At 37.8% G+C, this 23,023-nt stretch overlaps 1 protein-coding gene across 10 annotated transcripts in view; it reads right to left on the reverse strand.

Moving 5' to 3' along the window:
* Positions 1-6,523: 6,523 nt before the first annotated feature.
* The window catches only part of ZNF268 (zinc finger protein 268), a 44,792-nt gene continuing 28,292 nt past the window's right edge, over positions 6,524-23,023 (reverse strand). For all 10 annotated transcript variants that reach the window (XM_073790858.1, XM_073790856.1, XM_073790855.1 and 7 more), the window contains 3 exons: positions 17,635-17,761; positions 17,254-17,340; positions 6,524-10,859 (listed from right to left, as the gene is read on the reverse strand). In XM_073790858.1, coding sequence (XP_073646959.1) covers positions 8,383-10,859; positions 17,254-17,340; positions 17,635-17,746 — 2,676 coding nt within the window. In that variant the 5' untranslated portion in view covers positions 17,747-17,761 and the 3' untranslated portion in view covers positions 6,524-8,382. The remainder of the gene's footprint in view (positions 10,860-17,253; positions 17,341-17,634; positions 17,762-23,023) is intronic.

A 23,023-nucleotide genomic window follows, 5' to 3' on the forward strand; every position in this document is an offset into this window, starting at 1 on the left:
GAAGTAATAGTGTAATTTTTTCTATTCTTATATGCAAGGAGAGAGCATTATTTCACCTGAAATGAAATCATGATGTGTCTGCAACATGAAGTGTCTGTGATAGATTTCTTTTGTAAATATGCTTTATCAGATTAAGGAAGTTCCTCTCTATTACTAGATTTAAGAGCTTTTGCTATAAATACCTGTTTAATTTCATCACTTACTTTTATTCTGCGTCTCGGGTTGGTTTTTCTCCCTTATTCTGTAACTGTGATGGATCTCAGTGTGTGTGGGTTGTTTGTTTGTTTGTTTGTTTTAGCTGCACCACGTGGCATGTGGGATCTTAGTTCCCTGACCAGGGATCAAACCCGTGCCCCCTGCACTGGAAGCATGGAGTCTTAACCACTGGACCACCAGGGAAATCCCCTGTTTTTTGGGTTTGTTTATTTTTGTAACATTAAACCGTCCTTGCATGGATACAATAAACCATACTTGATCATGATATAATTTTTATATATCACTAGATTCCATCTGTTAATTCATTGTTTAGGATTTTTGCATCTCTGTTCATGAGAAATAAATGTCTACATTTTCTTTTTTTCTAGTGTGTTTGTTGAATTTTGGCACCAAAGTTATGCAGGTCTCAAAAAAAGTATTGGGAAGCATTCTCTCACTTTTTCTATTCCCTGGAAATTTTTATAGAATTGGAATTATTTCTTCTTTACATTTCGGAAGAATTCACTAGGGAAGACATCTAGACTTCAAGCTTTCTTTGTGGAAAGGTTTTTAATTTTGGATTCAATTTCTTCAATAGATTTAGGACTGATTTGTTTTTTTATTTCTTCTTTTATCGAATTTAAGTTGTGATTTCTAAGGAATTTGTCCTTACTATCTAAACTGTCAAATGTGTTTGCCTATTACATAACCTTCTTTTACGTTTACTTTATTTACTTTCATGTAAAATCTGTTGTGATATCCCATTTCATATTGGATACTGGCAATGTATTTTTTTTCCTCTTTCTTGCTTTTTCTTTTTTTTTCCCAGTATTTTATTTTAACATCTTTATTGGAGTAAAATTGCTTTACAATGGTGTGTTAGCTTCTGCTTTATATCAAAGTGCATCAGCTATACATATACATATATCCCCATATTGCCCTCTTGCATCTCCCTCCCATCCTCCCTATCCCACCCCTCTAGGTGGTCACAAAGCACCGAGCTGATCTCCCTGTGCTATGCGGCTGCTTCCCTGTCTTGCTTTGTCTTGATCAGAAGTGAATTTTATTAATCAAAGAATCAACTTTCAGTGGCAATTTCTCTTTTGTACATTTGGTTCCTATTTAATCAATTTCTGCTCTCCATTATTGCCTTCCTGCTACTTTCTCTGAGTTTAATTTGCTTTTCTTTTGTGGCTTCCTGAAATAGAAGGCTAGATAATTGGTTTTCAACCTTTTTCTTATTACATTAAAACTATACATTTTCCTTCACTTTTTACCATTGTATTTTACCATCATTTATGTAAAAATATCTCCTAATTTCTGAAATTTCTCAATCTAACATTACTGTTTTTGTAATTAAGAAGTATCTGAGCTTTGAGACTAATATTTGTTCCTCATAATACTTTTGCTTACAAGTTTTAGTATTAATTCCTGCCTGAAACAATCTTTACTATAGTGGCTGTCTAATGACAATTTTCTAATTTCATCATTTCTTCTACATTTATCAGTTGGAATTCACCTGCCATAAATGGTTTTTCTCCGGCCCCCTCCATCATTTCAGTGTAACCTATTTATATTTACTTTTTTCTTCTGTGTGGTTCTTTGTTCTTTCAAATAATTTCTTTTGTAATTTAGGCTTCATATTGTTCCAGTTGTTACTTTTATATCTTCTTATAGTGCCCTGAATCCCACTTTTCTCCATCTGTTATTATCAGCCTAAGAGTTAAAGTGGTGTCCTTTGCTTTCCTCCTAATATCAATGGCAGTATCTTACTTCCCCCAACCCTCTTTCTTCTTATGCTCACTTCATATTCTTACTTTACCAGAAAATATCTTTATATAGTATTCTTCATCTTCGCTCAACCCTCATTTTAGTCTTAGATGTAAAATTAAATATATTAAATGCTCACCATCAGCCCTTTAGCTGGAAGCTCAACCTCTAGTATATTCCTCAAAAAATTAATTTTTGTATATGGTGTAAGTATAGACCAAGACACATATTTTTCTCAAACAGATGTGCAAGTGTTTCGGCACCATTTTCTTTGTAACGACTATTCTCTTTCCAATGAATTGATTTTGTAATTTTGACAAAAATCGGTTCACTATGTAGTGTGTAGTTTTAGTCAGGAGTCTCTTCTGTTTCACTAATCTGTATGTCTGTCCTTTCATAATACCACACTGTCATAGCTGTTGTAGCTTAATGACAGGCCTAGAAATCAAAGAGTATATGTCTTGCAACTTTGTTTTTCCTTTTCAAAATTGTGAGTATTCTAGTTCCTTTGCTATTCCACATAAATTTTAGAATCAGTTTGTCAGTTTTCACAGAAAATCTTCCTGGGAATTTTATTGGAATGGGATTGAGTCTAAAAATCCGTGTGGAGAACACTGACACTTTAACGACATTGAATCTTCCAATCCATTAGCAGGGCACCTCCTCCCATTGTCCAGGTCATTATTATTCCCTTCTTCATTGTTGTTCTCAGCATACATTTCATGTCACTCACATTTAACTATTCCATGGTTTTTGGTGCTATCATAAATAGCTGTGCATTTTAACCCTAATTTTCCATTTTATATTGCAAGTATGTAAAAATAGAACTGATTTTTGAATAATGATTTTATATTTTGCTGTCTTCCTAAATTGACTTGTTATGGTGGCTTTTTTAGTGTGTGTGTAAAGTTTTAAATGGAGTTTGAGTGAAGGCAGTCATGCTGTCTCTGAATAGTTGTCGTTCTTCCTTTCCAATCTGTATCTTTTAAATTTCTTTTTCTTGCCTTATGCAGTCAGCTAAGTCTTCCAGTACAATGCTGAAATAGAGTGGTGAGAGTGGATATAATTGACTTGTCCTCAATCTTAAGGGAAGCTATTCACTCTTTCACCATTATGACATTAATTGTAGACCAGCGGTCCCCAACCTTTTTGGCAACAGGGACCAGTTCCACGCATGACAATTTTTCCATGGACCAGGGGGCGGGGGGGATGCTTCAGGAGGTAATGCGATTGATGGGGAGTGATGGGGAGCAGCAGATGAAGCCACGCTCACTCGCCTGCTACTCACCTCTTGTTGTGTGACCCAGTTCCTAACATGCCGCAGACCAGTACTAGTACTGTGGTGCCCCCTGGGGGTTGGGGATCCCTGCTGTAGACATTTTTCAGATGTGCTTTATTAGTTTGAGGAAGCTACTTCCTATTCCCAGTTTTCTCAGGTTTTTTTTATCATGAGTGCTGTGGAATTTGAACAAATGCTTTTACTACACCTGTTGATGTGACCATATGATTTTTATTTTTTAGTTGGTCAGGTATGAATTAGTGATTGGATTTTGAATATTGAGTCAGCCTCAGCTTTGTATTCCCAAGATAAACTCAAATTTGCCTTCATGTATTACCCTTTTATATATTACTGGATTTAATTAACTAATATTGAGGCTTTTTACATCTATGTTCATGAAGAACATTTGTAGTTTTTTAAGAAATTGTAGTTTTTTCTTTTAATCAGTGTGACACTGATTTCATAAAATCGGTTAAGAAGTATTTGTCATCTATTTTCTTGAAGAGTTAGTATAGAATGGCTATTACTTCTTTCTTAAATGTTTGATAGAAATCACCAGTGAAATGATCTGAGCCTGGATTTTTCTTTCTTGGGAGAATTTTAACTATGAATTTAATTTCTTTGTTAAATGTAGCACTATTCAGGTTACCCATTTCATATTAAGCTTTGGTGGTTTGTGTCTTTCAAGAATTTAGTCCATCAAAGTTGTCAATTTGTTTTGTGTTGCTTACCCCTTCCACTGTTTTAGTTTCACTGGTTTCTGATCTTATCCTTACTATTTCATTCCTATTTACACTGGGCTTTACTCTTCTTTTCCTAGTTCCTTAAGGTAGGACTTTAGATTATTGATGTGAGACCTTTATTCTTTTCTAATGTAAGTATTTAGTGCCATTAATTTCCCTCTATACACTGCTTTTTCTGCATCTCAAAAAATTTGATATGTTGTATTTTAATTTATACATGTTGTATATAATAATTCAAAATATTTCCCATAATTTTCTTGAAATTTCTTGGAGCCATGAATTACTTAGAATTGTGCTGCTTAATTTCCAAGTGTTTGTTGATTTTTCTGTTCTTGTTGCAATTGGTTTCTTGTTAAACTGCACTATAGATGGAAGAAATTTTGAAAGGTTTCAATTATTTAAAAAATGTTAAGATTAATGACTTAGTACATGACCTGTATTGATGAATGCTTCACATGTAATTGAAAAGAATACATACTCTGCTGTTGGATATTCTAGACATGTCTACCAGGTCTAGTTTATTGATGGCATTATTCAGTGCTTCTATAGCCTTGCTGATTTTTGGTCTCCAACTTATGTTACTGAGAAGTAACTGTTGAAGTGTCCAACTAAAATGGTAGAGTATATTTCTCATTTCACCTCTGTTTTTGCATGATTTTGAAGCTTTCTTGTTAAGTGCATGCACATTTAGGATTGTCTTTTTGGCAAAATGATGCTTTTCATTATATAAGGTACCTATATATTCCTGATAATTTTCTTTGCTCTTTGAATATATATTTACTTCCAGAAAAGGGTACCTATTTTCTAATGACAGCTCTTAGGCTGGGAGATAAGGTGGGGCTGAATCAATCTGATCTGTATTTCAACTGACTGAGCTTTGTTGAAGCTTTTGGTTGAGTTAGTGCAAAACTGCCTTCAGATATTTTGAGGGCAAATCAGAATGTTTCCCTCAGCAGGGCCTGGAATCTGAGCATGGAGACATTGTAGAGATTTGCTTGTGCTCACAGCCAAGCTGCCAGCTCTCAGAGCTATGCGAAACAACTCCTTGCCTTACAGCCTGTAGTGTAAATATTTGCCTGTAGTTTATTTTGGTTTTTCTAAATAGACAATCACATGTGCAAACAATACGATTTTTGTTTCTGCCCCAAACCCCAATTCCTTACAACTTTCTGTTCTCACATATTGGCTAGAACTGTCATTATATTGCTCAATAAAATTGATGGGCATTCTTTTTCTTAATTTAAAGGTATACATTTACTGTTTTATCATTAAATATGACATTTGTCAGTTTTTGGAACATACTCCTTGCAAAGTTAAAGGAGTTAATTTCTATCTCTAATTTAATAACATTTTAAAATAATCTATGGGTATTATAGCCCATCAAATGATTTATCTACACATACTGAGATACTCATATGGCTTCTTTCTGGTAGTGTGATTAATTTTACAAAAAGAATTTTTAATATTAAATCTTCCAAACACCCTAATGAGTTTTAATTAGGATCAGGTTCAGGTGCACATAACAGAACCAACTCTCCTCCCAACGAAAAAAGAAAAGATGCCATGAACAAGACAGTTCATCTCTCTTTTGTGTAAAACTATGCCCAGACTTGGTGGTCTAGGGCTGGCACAGCAGCTCCGTCATTACCAGAGAGCCACATCACTCTTATCTCTCTACTGCACTCAAGCAGACAGCTTCCACCCTCAAGAGGAATTCAGGCTCTAAGATGGCTGCTGAGTCTGCAAACATCCAGCATGTTGCATATTAAAAAGAAAAGATGAAAGCACACTAGGGGGCTTTCCCCACTTGTTTTCCTTTTGAAAAACCTTCCCATTATCCCTCTCGGTAGCTTCTATGTCCATTTCATTACTCAGAATTAGCAGCAGGATCACACTTAGCTACAAAAAGAATGGAAAAATGCAGCTTTTTAGCTGAGCACATCACCATTATGAAAAATACAATGATACTGCTGGTAATAAAGAAATATTGGATTCACTACTAACAGTCTGCTACACTTAATAATGTCATGACTTAAAAAAATAAAAACTCTACATTACTAGATGCATTTTTGCTATAATTCCATTTAGAATTTTTAAATCTACGTTCACAAATGACTTTGTCATTTCCCCCCAAAATGTCTACTTCCTGTGAAATATTGTAAAATGTTAGAATTATCTTTCCTTTAACTTTCCTGAAAATTATCAACTATTACTGAAAGTCTCTGGAACCTCTTTCTTTTCTGGGGCTGGGGCAGAGTTAGAGGAACTAGGTAGATTTTCAAGCCAGAAATTCAATTTTTAACTTTCCTATTGTTTTTTACTGGTTGCTCATCTACTGATTTTTGTTAAGTTTCATTTATCTGGAAAATTTTCCATTTCATTTAAAATCAGACCCAATCCATCATTATCCTTTCACACAGTGTTTGATTTATACCTTCAACATTATGCTGACATCTCTGGCTTCTACTGGGAGAGGCTGAATGTGGATTTGCATCACACAATACAGAACCTTTGAAATCTAATTGACCCTGGATAGTAGGAAACAGAATATGTGTTTATTCTTTATTTTGTGTATATATCTTCCTTGGAACATCAATGACAAAATACATATTCATATTTTCCAGGTTTATGGGATAGACTGTAGCAGATATCTGAAATTCTTTCCTTATGCAAGCCTTCTCTTCCCTTCTGTAAATCATCATTCTTCACCCCAGGTCTATTGACATTGGATAATAATAATGAGCTGAACACATAAGGACTTGGGATTCAGAAATCATTGACTGCGTCCTTCAAGGAAGATGCAGTTTCTTTGGGTAAGAGATGGGATTCCCCACTGAAGTAAAGAGCACAAAGTAGTGGGTGTTTCAGAAATATTTGCAGTTTTGAATCCTCATATTCCTCCAAGATAGCGTAACCTAATTTTCAGATTAATGCTCATTCACATAAGGTAATTGGTGAGGCTGTGAAAAAAACTGACTTTGTAAGTAAGCAACTGGTAGAATGACTTTTCACCATCCTGAATCTATAGCTATACATACACATTTCAGCAGCATCACTTAAAGGTATCACTTAAATGTACTGAGAGGATACAAGATAGTTCAAATTAACAGAGAAGTGAACTAGGATTAAAAAGGGACAATAACTAAAGCTATTCTGTGTAATCTATATAGAAGGAACTAATTAATACTAGCAGTAAGATGCTACCTGAGAACAAAAGCTAAGTTTGATTTTCTGTACTAAGGAGTCCATTAAAAATTTATATTCTGAACTATCTCAGCCAACTCCTGGCAGGGCACCTTGAATGATGATCCCATCATGACTGCATACACTGTGAATTCTCTTAAAGGAAATCAAGGTGTTCTAACCAGAGAAGGTAGAACAGATTGCAGATACACAATCACATGAAACTATATTGCACTATATTGATTATGTAACTAAAGAGGTAGCTTTCAGGACCATTTACAAAGGGTACAAAATAAAAGGTTTAAAGTATGGAAATGCATTTTAATGCCATATTATTCTAGTAAGAAGTCGTATTTTTAAATAAGAATGCCTCTATGCAGAGTAGAAACCCCTAGAAAATGGTATTGTCATCTAGCTAATTTATCTACCAAATGTGGCATTCACAAGAATATGCAAAGCTACACAAAACATATTTTATAGTACAGAAACGAAGATAACACCTAAATATCCCTGCAGGTCTTATGATGTCATCCTTATTCTTATCCTGATTATTACATTTATTTACACAGATTAAAAAATCTTTATGTTCTACTATGAACATACCTATCATTGATAGTTGAATACTTTCTCCAATCGTTTCCTAAAAGTTTGGAACATTTGGAACATAATTTCCCTTAATTTGTAAAGGAAATTATTTTTTTCCAAATGAATCAAAATAATAGTAAGTAAACCTTCCTGCTGAGGCTTTACCCCATCTGAAATATTCATAGATCTTCATTCATTCAAATATTTTTTTCTTTTTTTTTTTTTACTAGAAGTTTGTCCTTCTAGATGAAGAATTTCCCTAACTTATAGCATGGTTTCTCCAAGGTATGAGCTTATGATACCTGCAATTCATTCATTTATGTTTTCTCTCATTAAAATCCTAATTCTTAATAAACTATGAATTTCAAAGGACTGTATTCTATATTCATTTGCATTATGGAATTTCCTCTTTGTGGATGTTAGCATATCAAAAAATGGCTTTCTGACATTCATTTCATTCATAATGTTCCTCACCTGCACAAACTTACAAGACTTCCTGCTAAGAACTTTCACAGGGTTCACTGAATTCATAGAGTCCCTTGTGCACATGTACTGATATTTTTTGTGTGTATAAAAAACAGCGTTCCACATGCCACATATACATGGTGTACAATGAGATGATTCCATTTACAGAGTTTCTCTCCTGTACAAATTTTCTGGGAATTCCTGTGACTTGAATTTTGAGAGAAAGTTTCTTACATTTACTTCACCAGTATGTTTCTCATCTGTGTGAGTTCTCTGATGCATAATGAGCTGTGACTTCCAACAAAAGGCCTTCCCACATTCACTGCACTTACAGGGTTTCTCTCCCGTATGAGTCCTCTGATGTGCACTGAGAATTGATTTCTGAGAGAAGGTTTTTCCACATTCACTGCATCCATAGGGTTTCTCCCCTGAATGAGTCCTCTGATGTACAATGAGCTGAGACTTCCTAATGAAGGCTTTTTCACATTCGTTGCATTCATAGGGCTTCTCTCTTGTGTGCATTCTCTGATGTACAATGAGCCGTAATTTTCCACTGAAGGACTTCTCACATTGACTGCATTTATAAGGGTTTTCCCCTGTATGAGTGCGCTCGTGTACAATGAGTAGCGACTTCCAAATGAAGGCTTTCCCGCATTTGTGGCATTCGTATGGTTTCTCTCCAGAATGAGTTCTCATGTGTATAATGAGGTATGACTTGCTACTAAAGGCTTTCCCACACTCACTGCACCCATAAGGTTTTTCCCCAGCATGAGTTCGCTGATGTGAGATGAGCTGATCTTTTCTATTAAAGGCTTTCCCACATTCACTGCATTCATACGGATTCTCCCCCGTGTGAATTCTCTGATGTACAATAAGTTGTGAATTGAAACTGAAGGATTTCCCGCATTCACTGCACTCATGTGGTTTCTCTCCTGTGTGAGTCCTCATATGTATGATGAGGTAGGACTTGCTCCTAAAAGCTTTCCCACATTCAATGCATCCATAGGGTTTCAACCCTGTGTGACTTCTCTGATGTACAATGAGCTGTGACTTCAAACTGAAGGCTTTTCCACACTGATTACACCCATAGGGTTTCACCCCAGTGTGTGCTCCCTGATGTACAATAAGCTGTGACTTGAAAGTAAAGGATTTCCCACATTCACTACAACCATAGGGTTTCTCTCCTGTGTGGGTTCTCTGATGAACAATAAGATTCGACTTTGTGTTAAAGGCTTTCTGACATTCACTGCATTCAAAGGGTTTCTCTCCTGTATGAGTTCTCTGATGTATCACGAGCTGTGACTTCAAACCAAAAGTTTTCCCACAGTCACTGCATTCATAGGGCTTCTCCCCTGCATGAGTTCTCTGGTGTGAAATGAGCTGGTATTTCCGACTGAAGGCTTTTCCACATTCACTGCATTCATACGGATTCTCCCCCGTGTGAATTCTCTGATGTACAATAAGTTGTGAATTGAAACTGAAGGATTTCCCGCATTCACTGCACTCATGTGGTTTCTCTCCTGTGTGAGTCCTCATATGTATGATGAGGTAGGACTTGCTCCTAAAAGCTTTCCCACATTCAATGCATCCATAGGGTTTCACTCCTGTGTGACTTCTCTGATGTACAATGAGTTGTGACTTCAAACTGAACGCTTTTCCACACTGATTACATGCATAGGGTTTCACCCCAGTGTGTGCTCCCTGATGTACAATGAGCTGTGACTTGAAAGTAAAGGCTTTCCCACATTCACTACAACCATAGGGTTTCTCCCCCGTGTGGGTTCTCTGATGTACCATGAGGTTAGACTTTGTATTAAAAGCTTTCTGACAATCACGGCATTCATAGGGTTTCTCCCCTGTGTGAATTCTTTGATGTATAATGAGTTGTGATTTCAAGCCAAAAGCTTTCCCACAGTCATGACACCCATAGGGTTTCTGTCCTGAATGAGTTCTCTGGTGTGAAACAAGCTGGTCTTTCCTATTGAAGACTTTCCCACATTCACAGCATTCATAGGGATTCTCCCGCGTGTGAATTCTCTGATGTATAACAAGTTGTGAATTGAAACTGAAAGTTTTCTGACAAACACTGCATTCATGTAGCTTCTCTCCTGTGTGAGTTCTCTGATGAACAATGAGGTAGGACTTGCTGCTGAAGTCTTTCCCACATCCATTACATTTGTAGGGTTTTTCTTTTGCATGAGTTCGCTGATGCACCACAAGGTATGACTTGCTACTGAAGGCCTTCCCACAGTAACTGCATTCAAAGGGCTTTCCTCCCATACGTATTTGCTGGCATATGAGCTGTGACTTTCTGTTGGCAGTTTTTCCAGATTTATTACTTTCACAGTATTTTATCCCAATAACAGCTTGCTCATGTTTAGAATGGAAGGACGATTCCCTATGTGCATGAAACCCATTAGGATTCTTTCTGGAAAAATTATTACCGAAATCTGTACTATATTTCAAACTCTTTCCATTTGTGACACATTTATGAAGTTTTTGTCTCGAAGAAACATAATCTGTACTAAGAAGACATAGTTTTCCAAATGTAGTACACTGATAGCCTTTTGACATACTTCTTAGCTTGCCTTGATTTTCCTTATGCCATTCCATATGACCATCAATTTCCCAGACTTCGTCTAGAAATGAAAATACTCATATGTTATAAATAGTAACATGATCCTAGTATAGCATAAAATTGCCTTAAAAATGCCATATCATGAGGTTTTTCTTAGTTTCAGATATCAGTTCTGAATGTAAATAAAATCTCAAGTGTAAATGTACCCAAACTCCTGGGCACTCGGGAAAACAAAGCAAATCAAAACACGTATGAGGCAAAGGGAACTGACAATAAAGGTAGTCTTGAGTTACAAAATTTTGCAAAATGCCTTCTTTAGAAAGCAAAAGAGAAATGAGCAAAACAGAAAGAGGTGGGGTCTTCCCTGGTGGCACAGTGGATAAGAATCCGCCTGCCAATGCAGGGGACATGGGTTCAAGCCCTGGTCCAAGAAGATCCCACATGCTGCAGAGCAACTAAGCCCACGAGCCACAACTACTGAAGCCCATGTGCCACAACTACTGAAGCCCGTGCACCTAGAGCCCATGCTCCACAAAAGGAGAAGCTACTGCAATGAGAAGCCTGCGCACCATAAGGAAGAGTAGCCCCCGCTCGCCACAACTAGAGAAAGCCCATGTGCAGAAATGAAGATGCAATGCAGCCAAAAATAAATAAATTTATTTATTTATTTATTTAAAAAAATATATATATAAAGAGGTGGGAAAGGATCTCTGAGCATTAGCTTCAGTTGACGAATAATCGTTAAATATCTATTATGTGCCAAACACTGTGCTAAGCTCAGGAGAAAGAGCAGAACCACTGCAGATTGGTTTACAGTCTTCTTGGGAATAAAGTTCCACTGAATACCCAAATAGATGAAAATAAACTCACAAGAAACATCATCGAGATGTTTCGGAACGCTGACAATCAGCAGCTAATAAAGCTTCCAGAAAAACCAAAAAAGTTTCATATAATGGGTCAAAATTTAGAATGGATCTGACTACTCATTAGCATCGCTAGGAGAGAAAAAACAGAGCATTCAGGAGTAAAGTATAAACATTTTCAGCGGCACATGTCTCAAATTTTATATCAAATGCACCCTTTCACAGGAAGCTACTCTGAAAGGTGTTCCTTTCACAGGAAACTACTATGAAAACAAACCAAGAAAAAAGATGACACAAAAAAATAGAAAAGAAAATCTGAAAGGAGATTCCAGGTTAAAAACTGTACAACCAGGTCTTGAGAAAAATCAGCTTACACTGGAGCAAGTCAAAAGACATGGGAGTGATGTCACCAGGAAGATGAAATTGACAGAATCACTAATTTAGCTGAATGTACCAAAAGAATATTTAGACATGTGAAGAAGAGTCTGGGGTTAAATTAATTATAAATACATTAATGATAACACAGAAAACTGGGCACGGAAGTAAAACAACTCAAGAGAAAAAATGATTTATGAACGAAAACTAGCCATTGTACACTTGCATGATTTACCTGTGAACAGAAATTACATGGTCGTAAAGATATAAAAACTGAAGACTGATCTAAGTATGAAACAGCTTGATTAGGATGATGGAGGTATGGAAAGAGACAGTGTGTATATCATGGGGAGTATGAGGGAAGGAGGATGAAAGAGAATTAAATCTTTACCCTTCACACTAAGTAATTAGGAGGAAATCAAGGTGCAAGGGAATAAGTTGGTTATTTAGAAAAACATGGACGTAAATACCATAAGAAAGAGCTAAAGAGATGAAATTGGTTTTCTCTGAGGGGAATGAAAAACAGACGGGGCAGGGTGGCCAAGAATGCTTTTAAACATAAACCCAACCCAAACTGCCACCCCCCAACCAAATTCCAAAAATACAAAGTGGATAGGGAACTAGACACAAGACTAAGTCCTCAGTCATAATCAGAAATATCTGGAGGTTGAACAGAAGAGAGAATGGGTAGAGTTGACCTACATGTCCCAAAGTTATTGCTGACCAAGGCAATGGACAGAAAAGGGTATTAAGAGAACACAGAAGCAGGTCAGGTTTGAAGACAGCAATATCACAGGATCTTAACACCCCATTTCAGGTTTCCCTACATCTTAAATCTGAACCCTCTTATTCATTTTGTACACAACCTCCAAATTATATTTTCCCAAACATCAATTCCCAACTGGGACAGTACCCACCCCCATGCAGTGAGAAATGAACAGGAGCATGTTTGACTGTTACAGTGGCTTTGGAGGGAATATTACTGGCTATTACTGGGTTGGCCAAAAAGTTCCTTTGGTTTTTAAGTAAACATAAAAGATACATTTTCCATTTTCACCAAGAACTTTACTGAACAACATATTAGCCATTTTGGGCTTTTTTGTTTGCGGTACGCGGGCCTCTCACTGTCGTGGCCTCTCCCGTTACGGAGCACAGGCTCCAGACGCGCAGGCCCAGCGGCCATGGCTCATGGGCCCAGCCACTCCGTGGCATGTGGGACCTTCCCGGACTGGGGCACGAACCCACGTCCCCTGCATCAGCAGGCAGACTCTCAACCACTGCAACACCTGGGAAGCCCTCACCATTTTGTTCCACTACCTTCTGCCATATTTCAGGCAACTTCATAATTCCATCCTACCAAAAGGTTTTATCTTTTTGAGCAAAGAACTGTTCCAGGTGCCTTTTACAGTCTTCCAGGGAATTAAAATTTTTTCCATTAAGAGAATTTTGTAAAGACTGAAATAAATGGAAATCCAAAGGTGCATTGTCTCGTGAATATGGCAGATGAATCAGAACTTCCCAGCCAAGCTGTAACGGTTTTTGCCTGGTCATCAAAAAAACATGTGGTCTTGCATTATCCTGATGGAAGATTATGTGTTTTCCGTTGAGTAATTCTGGATGTTTTTTCTCGAGTGCTGCTTAGAGTTGGTCTAATTGGGAGCAGTACTTGTTGGAAGTAATCATTTGGTTTTCCAGAAGAAGCTCATAATAGAGGACTCCCTTCCAATCCCACCTTATACACAACATCATCTTCTTTGGATGAAGACCAGCCTTTGGTGTGGTTGGTGGTGGTTCATTTCACTTGCCCCACGATCTCTTCCGTTCCACATTATTGTACAGTATCCACTTTTCATTTGCCCATCACAATTCGTCTTAAAAACTGAAAGTTTTCATTACATTTAAGTAGAGAATCGCATTTGAAAATATGATCAAGAAGGTTTTCTTCGCTTAACTTACATGGAACCCAAACGTCAAAGCAATTAACATAATCAAGCTTGTGCAAATGATTTTCAACCCTTGACTTGGATCTGGATTTTGCATATATTGGCTATCTCCCTTGTGATATAACGTTAATTGTCCTCAATTAAGGTCTCAATTCGATTGCTATCAACTTCAACTGGTCTACCTGGCAGTGGAGCATCATCCAGAGAGAAATCTTCAGCATGAAACTTCACAAGCCACTTCTGACATGTTAGATCAGTCACAGCCCCTTCTCCATATACTGCACAAATCCCTTTCTGCATTTCAGTTGCAGTTTTGCCTTTCTTGAAATAATACAGTATAATAGGCCAAAAGTGTTGCTTTCTTCCATCTTCAATATTAAAATGGCTACACAAAAATTCACCAATTTTGATGTTTTTTTTAATGCATGCTGATACGACAGCTGTCACAATACAATCTAACAAAACTGTTTTGAATGAAGTTAAAGACAACTAAGTGCTACTAGAGCCATCTTATGGAAAAAACTGAATGAACCTTTGGCCAACCCAATACATGGTCTTAAAGTCAGAAGTGTTTCCATCAAGAAGAAAACAGGCCAGTGAGTAATTAACCTTTGCCCTCAAATCATATTTGCTCATGTTTGGCTGTCAGTGTTGTCCCTGTAGACTCTGAAAGTTCATGGATACTGAATCTGTCAGTTTCTGTACTTCACCCTTCCAATCCTTCTGTTGCTGGCACCACACTCCTGCTGATTTTCCCTTGGTTCCCACATCTCTGGCTTCCTTCATTTGATTTCCCAGGAAATCTAATGAATGTGCTGTTAAGCATTTTCTTTACAACAATAATTGCGGGAAATTAATCATTGCTGGTATCTCAAGGAAGAGCACAAAGAATTCAAGAAATAAGGACAGAATACCAGAGCCAGTGAGTAGAAGAGAGGAATTCACAAGATTAAAGATTATTTAAATGATTCAAGACTGTATTAAACATGATTACTGGCTGTGGCCCATCTTGAGTTTAGCCACAGAAGACAATGGAAGAGGAAATCATGCTAAGCCAGCAGAACCCGGGCTCACCAGGCCACGGCCACAGCAGGAAGCCCCGGCACAGCCTGCCCAGCCCGGGTTCCAATGCTTCTCTGTTGTGCCACTCCTGCTGCTCTCCCAGAACGAGGTTCCTGTTGTACCCACCCTGTACTTCTCTCTGCCACTCTACCTGTCTGGCTGGTTGTACGTGGATAACTTATCTTTAATTATAGATCACCAGAACATGAAGAACCACCACGTCTGATTAGAAACAAGGATCCTAGACTTCCATTAATATACTAGAAGAATGACAAGAGGGGTAACAGAATATTTTTGAAGATGAATGGATGGAAAGAAAGGTGTGACTGGATGATGCCTAACCAGAGAGGTAGATGGAGGTGGACAGTGCTGCCTACCCAGCCGTTCTGCTGCCCTTTTCCTGGCTGGCAGAAACCTGATCTTATTTCCTACTTCCATTTGTAAGGCCATGTGCTGCAGTTAGGAAAATGGGACCCACTTCCATACCCCTGCCGAGAGTGAAGCATGATATAGCTGAGCCGACAGTGATGACCCCGTTTCCCTCACCAGAGTCTTCTTTACACAGGGATATGTGATAAAAATCTAGCCTGCTCAACATGGTAAGTCTGCTGGGGTTTCTTGAAAGAGATTTTAATGCCTAATTAAAAGGACCATGTGGAAAGAAACAGTCTTTCTTATTCCACTGCCCACTGGTATATCTGCAGGTGTTGGCTGGAACTGTAAGAGGCATCTGGTGACCATGAGGGGAGGAAATCTGAGAAATACTGACATAGTTAGAATGGCGAGGCAGAGATAGACGTTTGGGGATTTAGTAAGTCAAGCAGTCCCACATCAGGACATTTTGTGATGTGTGGTAATAAATCACTTCTGCCTAAATAGTTTGATTTAGGACTAATCAAAAATTGCAGCTGAAACCATCCTAATAATACAAAGATTAACTGTTGATTTATCCTGCCACACTTATGATGGAATACATAGTTGCTTAGGGAAATATATCTGACAGTAACATCAGGATGAACTAACAGCATAAAAAGAGTAAAAGGTATAAATTTGGCTAATAAGTAGAATAAGCAAGAAATGAAATAATGGAATTCCCTGGTGGTCCAGTGGTTAGGACAGCATGCTTTCACTAACAAGGGACCGGGTTCAATCCCTGGTCAGGGAACTAAGATTCCATAAGCCGTGTGGTATACCCAATAAAAAAAAGAAAAACAAGATAATATTGGGAATGATCTCATTCCCAATGAGAAGGAGGTGGGAATTGAGAAGATGGAGGCCTTAAAATACTTATTTTTGAAGGACCAAGATACTAACAGATTATAGCAAGACTAGTGAAGAGAACTGCATAAAAAGGATATTTAGGCTCACGCCCCAGTGCCAGGAAGAACCAGGAGCACGGCAGAACTAACAACCAGGAAGGTGAGAAGAAGTTATCATACAGCTATGGGGCAGCAGAAGAGACATTCCAATTCCAGTTTCTGAAAAATGAGACAAGGGAGTGGCCCATGCAGGGAAGATGCCCGGTGGAACAATCAAACCCAGTACCAAAGGGCAGATGAAAGAGGGATGGGGCTGTCAGTCACCAATACAGAAAGAAAAAGCGTAAATCTTCAGAGTGGAAGTCTTTTAAAACTTACAATATACGAGGAAAGTGGGGAATATAAGAAAGACCCCTTTGGACTCAGAGGAAAGAGCATGCGAGGGCAGTAAAGCATGAGGAGAATAAGCACTGTGTCGTGCAGTGTGAGAGTGGGTTCCATGGGGTTCACTTGAGTAAGGTGTGGGGAAAAGGCTTCAGGCGGGAGAAATGATATTATCAAATGATGCAGGAATACACTCAGAAAGAACAGTGATGACAAAGCCATTAGGAAGGAGAAGCAGAAAGGGTAGAATCTCCTAACACGTAGGTTTCAAGGAGAAGGAAATTGGAACTGTGTTGAATATGAATGTAAGTAATTTTAGAAAAATAGAAAAAAAGTAGAAGGGGTGTGAAAGTCACATGAAAAGAGGTAAAGAGGAAAAGCTTGCTTAAATGCGTAATGAAATGCATCTATCACCACGGGAAAGTAAGAAGGAAGCTGAGAATGCCACAGAGGAGATTAACTAAGAGACAATGGTTACAAATGACCCAAAAGTACAAACACAAAGGGAACATCACGTCAGAACTCACCAATTCTAAGGAGGAAAAGATCTAAATGTTCTGACGACTCACCCATATGGCCCTCACTTGGAATTTGCATCATCCACAGCTCTTCTTGTTCCAACTGGAAAATGATATTCGGTTTGGTGTGTTGATACCCTGTGAATAGAAAATTACAGACAACCTGGCCCAAAACTACCTAGGACCCAGGGATTCAGCAGAATGGGGAAGACTCGGTTTAGAGGCGGCGTGATCAAGCTGCCCTTTTGCACTTTGGCAAAATGAACATCATTCAACCAGCAGATTTTGATGCCAAAGGGAGAATAAGAAAATCTGGCCTCTAAATATAAGCCGCAAATCACCAAGCATTTTACGAAAGTGCCCCAGCTTTCAGCACCCAAGAAGGGGAAGCCTGGAGATGACACACACTCCTTTCAGGGAAGTGGTACTTACCCAGGGACACCAGGTTGCTGTAGTTCTCCAACATCACACTCCTGTACAGGTGTTTCTGAGCTGGGTCCAGCAGCTGCCACTCCTCCCAGGTAAAGTCCACAAACACATCCATGAATGACAATGGTCCCTGAAACAGCATATCTCCATTCAATTGCAAATCATTTTACTGAGTTTGTACTAAACAAAAGGCTGCTAAGGGTGTCCATTATTTACATTGTACTTTGGGAGAAAAGCAAACGTTTACTGAAAATATCCCATCAATATGCATTAAATCAGTTAACCTGTCTTTCAGCATATAAGAATACCATGTGCCAGGTATTCAACTAGGAGCAGGTAATATAAAATGGATGAAAGACAGAAGTGTTCAGCATTGCAGAGAACAGCAAAGATTAAACCCATAAAAATGTAACAGGCAGTCAAAGATGCTATGACAAAAGAACATGGGCACAAAGGGGGAAGCAAGCAATGCTGCTTGAATGCACCAGGAGGTACCACTGAAGAGAAGACGTTAAAATTTCGTGAAATAAAAAAGGCAACAGCTGTAAGTAGCAACCACGGTGTGGGGCGACAGATCTGAACATGAAGATACACCGATGGTAAATCAGCATATGAGAAGATGCTCAACATCATATATCATTAGGGAATTGCAAATTAAAACAGTGAGACACCATTACACATCTAGAATGGCTAAGATTTTCAAAAATGGACACCAAATTTGAAAATGAAATTCCAAATTTGATGAAGACATGAATATAAACATCCAAGAATCTAAACTCCAAAAACAATGAACTCAAAGAAACGCACATGCTCAAATTTTCAATAGGCAAAGAGAGAACCCTGAAAGCATCAAGAAAGCAATAACTTGTTTCCTACAAGGGCTCCTCAGTAAGATTATAAATAGACTTCTCATCAGAACCTTTGGAGACCAAAAGGCAATAAACCCATATATTCAAAGATCTAAAAGAAAAATAAACTACCAGCCAAGAATCCTGTATCTGACAAAACTGTGCTTCAAAAGTGAGGTAGAGGGCTTCCCTGGTGGTGCCGTGGTTAAGAATCCACCTGCCAATGCAGGGGGCACGGGATTGAGCCCTGGCCCAGGAAGATCCCACATGCCACGGAGCAACTAAGCCTGTGGGCCCCAACTACTGAGCCTGCACTCTAGAACCCATGCTCTGCAACAAGAGAAGCCACAGTAATGAGAAGCATGTGCACTGCAATGAAGAGTAGATCCCACTCGCCGGAACTAGAGAAAGCCCACATGTATCAATGAAGACCCAATGCAGCCAAAAATAAATAAATTAATTAAGTAAAAAGTGAGGTAGAAATGAAGACATTCCCAGAAGAACAAAAGGTAGTTTGCTACCACTAGACCTGCTTGTCAAGAGATGCTCAAGGGAGTCATGTATGTGAAATAAAAGAACACTAGACAATATTTTGAAGCTGTTTGAAGAAATAAAGATCTGAATAAAGGTAAATATCTGGGTAATTATAATGGTAGTATATTTGTGCCTCTACATTTCATTCTCTACATAATTATAAGAGACAAATGCATTTGAAATAATTATTAGTTTACATTTCGGGGCACACAATGTATAAAGATGTAACTCTGAGACATCAGCAATCAAAACGGGTGGGACAGAGCTGTAAAAGAGCATAGTGTTTGTATGTTATTGAAGTTAAGCTGGTATAAATTCAAACCAGAATGCTATAACTTTAGGAAGTTAAATGTAATCCCATGGCCACCACAAAGAAAATAGTTATAAAACTTACACAAAAAGCAAATGAGAAAGGAATTTAGACATTTCACTATAAAAATTCAACTAATCACAAAAGACAGTGATTGCAGGAACTGAAGGACCAAAAAGCTATAAGGTATAAAGAAAACAGCAAAATGACAGAAATAAATCCCTCCTTATGAGTAATTACTGTAAGTGTAAATCAATAAACCTCTCCAGTGAAAAGACAGAGTTTGGCAAAATGGATTAAGAAACATGATTCAAATATGCTGTCTATGAGAAACTCGCTTTAGATCCAAAGACACAAACAGATCAAAAGTGAAAAAATGGATAAAGATATTCCATGCAAGTAGTAACCGAAGTAGAGCAGGGGTGGCTATACTAACATCAGACAAATCAAAAAGGTTGTAAGAGACAAAGAAGGAAATTACATATTATTAAAGTTTCAGCACAGCTAGAAGATAGAAAATTATAAACAGTTACACTTAATAACAAATCATCAAAATACATGAAACAAAAACTGACATAATTGAAGGGAGAAATAGTTGTATAATAATAGTTGGAAACTTCAATATCTCACTCCCGATAATGCATAGAACAATCAGAAAGAAAATAAGTAAGGAAACAGAATTTAAATAAACTACCTCTAACAGACATATACAGAATATTCTACCCGAAAACAAAATATACATTCTTCTCAAGTACACATGAGACATTTTCCAGGACAGACCATATGTTAGGCCACAAATTAAATCTCAATAGATTTAAAAGATAAATATCATACAAAGTATCTTCTCTGACCACATAGGATGAAGTTAAAAATCACTAAAAGCAGCAGAAAAAAAGGGAAAATTCACAAATTTGTGGGAATTAAACAACATGGTCTTAAACAACCAATGGATCAAACAAATCAAAAGGGAAATTAGTAAATACTTAGACATGAATGAAAACAAAACACAACATAAAGTTGTTGGGATGCAGCAAAAGCAGTGTTAAGGGAAAATTTTACAGTTAAAAACACATATTTAGGGGCTTCCCTGGTGGTGCAGTGGTTGAGAATCTGCCTGCTAATGCAGGGAACACGGGCTCGAGCCCTGGTCTGGGAGGATCCCACATGCCGCGGAGCAACTAGGCCCGTGAGCCACAACTACCGAGCCTGCGCGTCTGGAGCCTGTGCTCCGCAACAAGAGAGACCGCGATAGTGAGAGGCCCGTGCACCGCGATGAAGAGTGACCCCTGCTTGCCACAACTAGAGAAAGCCCTCGCACAGAAATGAAGACCCAACACAGCAAAAATAAATAAATTAATAAACTCCTACCCCCAACATCTTCAAAAAAAAAAAAACCAAACATATTTAAAACAAGAAACATCTCAAATCAATAATCTAACTTTACAACTTAAGGAAACAGAAAAAGAACAAATTAAACACAAAGGTAGCAAAAAGAAGGAAATAAGATTAGAATACAAACAAAATAGAAACTAGAAAAACAATAGGAAAAAAATCAATGAAACCAGAGCTTAGTTCTTGGAAAAGATAAACAAATTTTGATAAAGCTTCAGGTAGCTAGACTGAGGAAAAAAAAAAAGAGAGAAGACTAGAATTACTAAAATCAAGAATGAAAGTGGGGAAATTAGTACTGATTCTACAAAAATAAAAATGATTATTGGAAAGTACTATGAACAATTGTATGTCAACAAATTGGATAACTTAGTTGAAAGGAATGAACTCCATTTGTGTTTCTATTAAGATCAAATCACAAAGAAATAGGAAATCTGAACAGATCTATAACTAGTAAGGAGATTGGGTCTGTAATCAAAAATCTTCCCCCAAAAAAGAAAAGCCCAGGCTTCACTGGTGAATTTTAACAAATATTTAAAGAAGTAATAACATCAATCTTTCTCAAGCTTTTCCAAAACCTAGAGGAGGGAACACTTCCTAAGGCTCTGATACCAAATCCAGACAAAGCCACTGTAAGAAAACTACAAACTAATATTCCTCATGAACATAGATGCAAAAATCTTCAAAATAATAGCAAATCAAATTCAACAGCTTATTAAAAAGATCATACACCATGACCAATGGGATTTATTTTCGGAATGCAAGGATGGTTCAACATTTGAAAATTGCTCAATGCAATACATCACACTAACAGAATGAAGTTAAAAAAATGATTATCTCGATGCAGATTACCTCAATTGAAGGATCTGACAAAATTCAACACTCTTTCATGATCAAAACACTCAACAAAGTAGAAATAGAAGGAAAGTACTTCAACATAATAAAACCCACATCTTAAAAACACACAGTGAACATCATACTCAATGATGAAAGACTAAAAGCTTTTCTTCTAAGATCAGGAATGAGGCAAGAATGCCTGCTTTCAAGACTTCCCTCGTGGTCCAGTGGTTAAGAATCTGCCTTCCAATGAAGGGGACGTGGGTTCAATCCCTGTTCAGGGAACTAAGATCCTGCATGCTGCAGGGTAACTAAGCCCACACACTCTAGAGTCCACGCACCACAGCTAGAGAGAAGGCTGCACGCCACAATGAAAGATCCCATGTGCTGCAACTAAGACCCGATGCAGCCAAATAAATAAATATTTTTTTTAAAAAAAGGAATGCTTTCTTTCTCCACTTCTATTCAACATAGTGCTTCAAGTTCTTGCCAGAGCCATTGGGCAAGAAAAAGAAATAAAAGGCATCTAAATTAAAAAAGGAGTAAAATTATCTCTGTTCATGGACAATGTCTTCCTATATATAGAAAATCTTAAAGATTACACACACACACACACAACCTAGTTAGAACAAATGAATTCAGCAAATAACAGGATACAAAGTCACACACCAAAATCAGGTGCATTTCTATACACTAACAATGACCAATCTGAAAAGCAAATTATGAAAATGATTCCATTTATAGCATCATCAAAAAGTAATAACTGAACCTAGGACGTAAATGACTTGTAGAATGAAAACTGAAAACCTTACTGAAAGAAATTAAAGAACACATAAATAAACAGAAACATACCCTATGTTCCTTAATATTAAAATGTTAACACTACCCAAAGTGATCTACATATTCAATGCAATCCCTAATAAAATTCCGACGATGTTTTTTGCAAAAATAGAAAAACCCACCCTAAAATGCATATGGAAGCTCAAGGGACCCTGAATAGCCAAAACAATCTTGAAAAAGAACAAAGCTGGAGGACTCATACTTCCTGATTTTAAAACTTACTACACAGGACTTCCCTGGTGGTGCAGTGGTTAAGAATCCTTCTTCCAATGCAGGGGATGAGGGTTCGATCCCTGGTCAGGGAACTAAGATCCAACATGCTGTGGGGCAACAAGGCCAGCACACCACATCTACTGAGCCTGCACACTCTGGAGCCTGCGCACCACAACTAGAGAGAAGCCTGTACACTGCAACTGGAGAAGACTGCATGCCGCAACAAAAAGATCCTGCATGTCACAATGAAGAAACTGCATGCCGCAACTAAGATCCAATGCAGCCAAATAAATAAATAACATTTAAAAAAACTTACTACAAAGCTACAGTAATCAAAACAATGTGGTACTGACATAAAGGTGACAATGGAATAGAACAGAGCCCAGAAATAACCCCCTGCATATATGGTCAAGTGATTTTT

The sequence above is a fragment of the Tursiops truncatus genome, chromosome 13, assembly GCF_011762595.2.
Source record: "Tursiops truncatus isolate mTurTru1 chromosome 13, mTurTru1.mat.Y, whole genome shotgun sequence".
Classification (NCBI taxonomy): Eukaryota; Metazoa; Chordata; class Mammalia; order Artiodactyla; family Delphinidae; genus Tursiops; species Tursiops truncatus.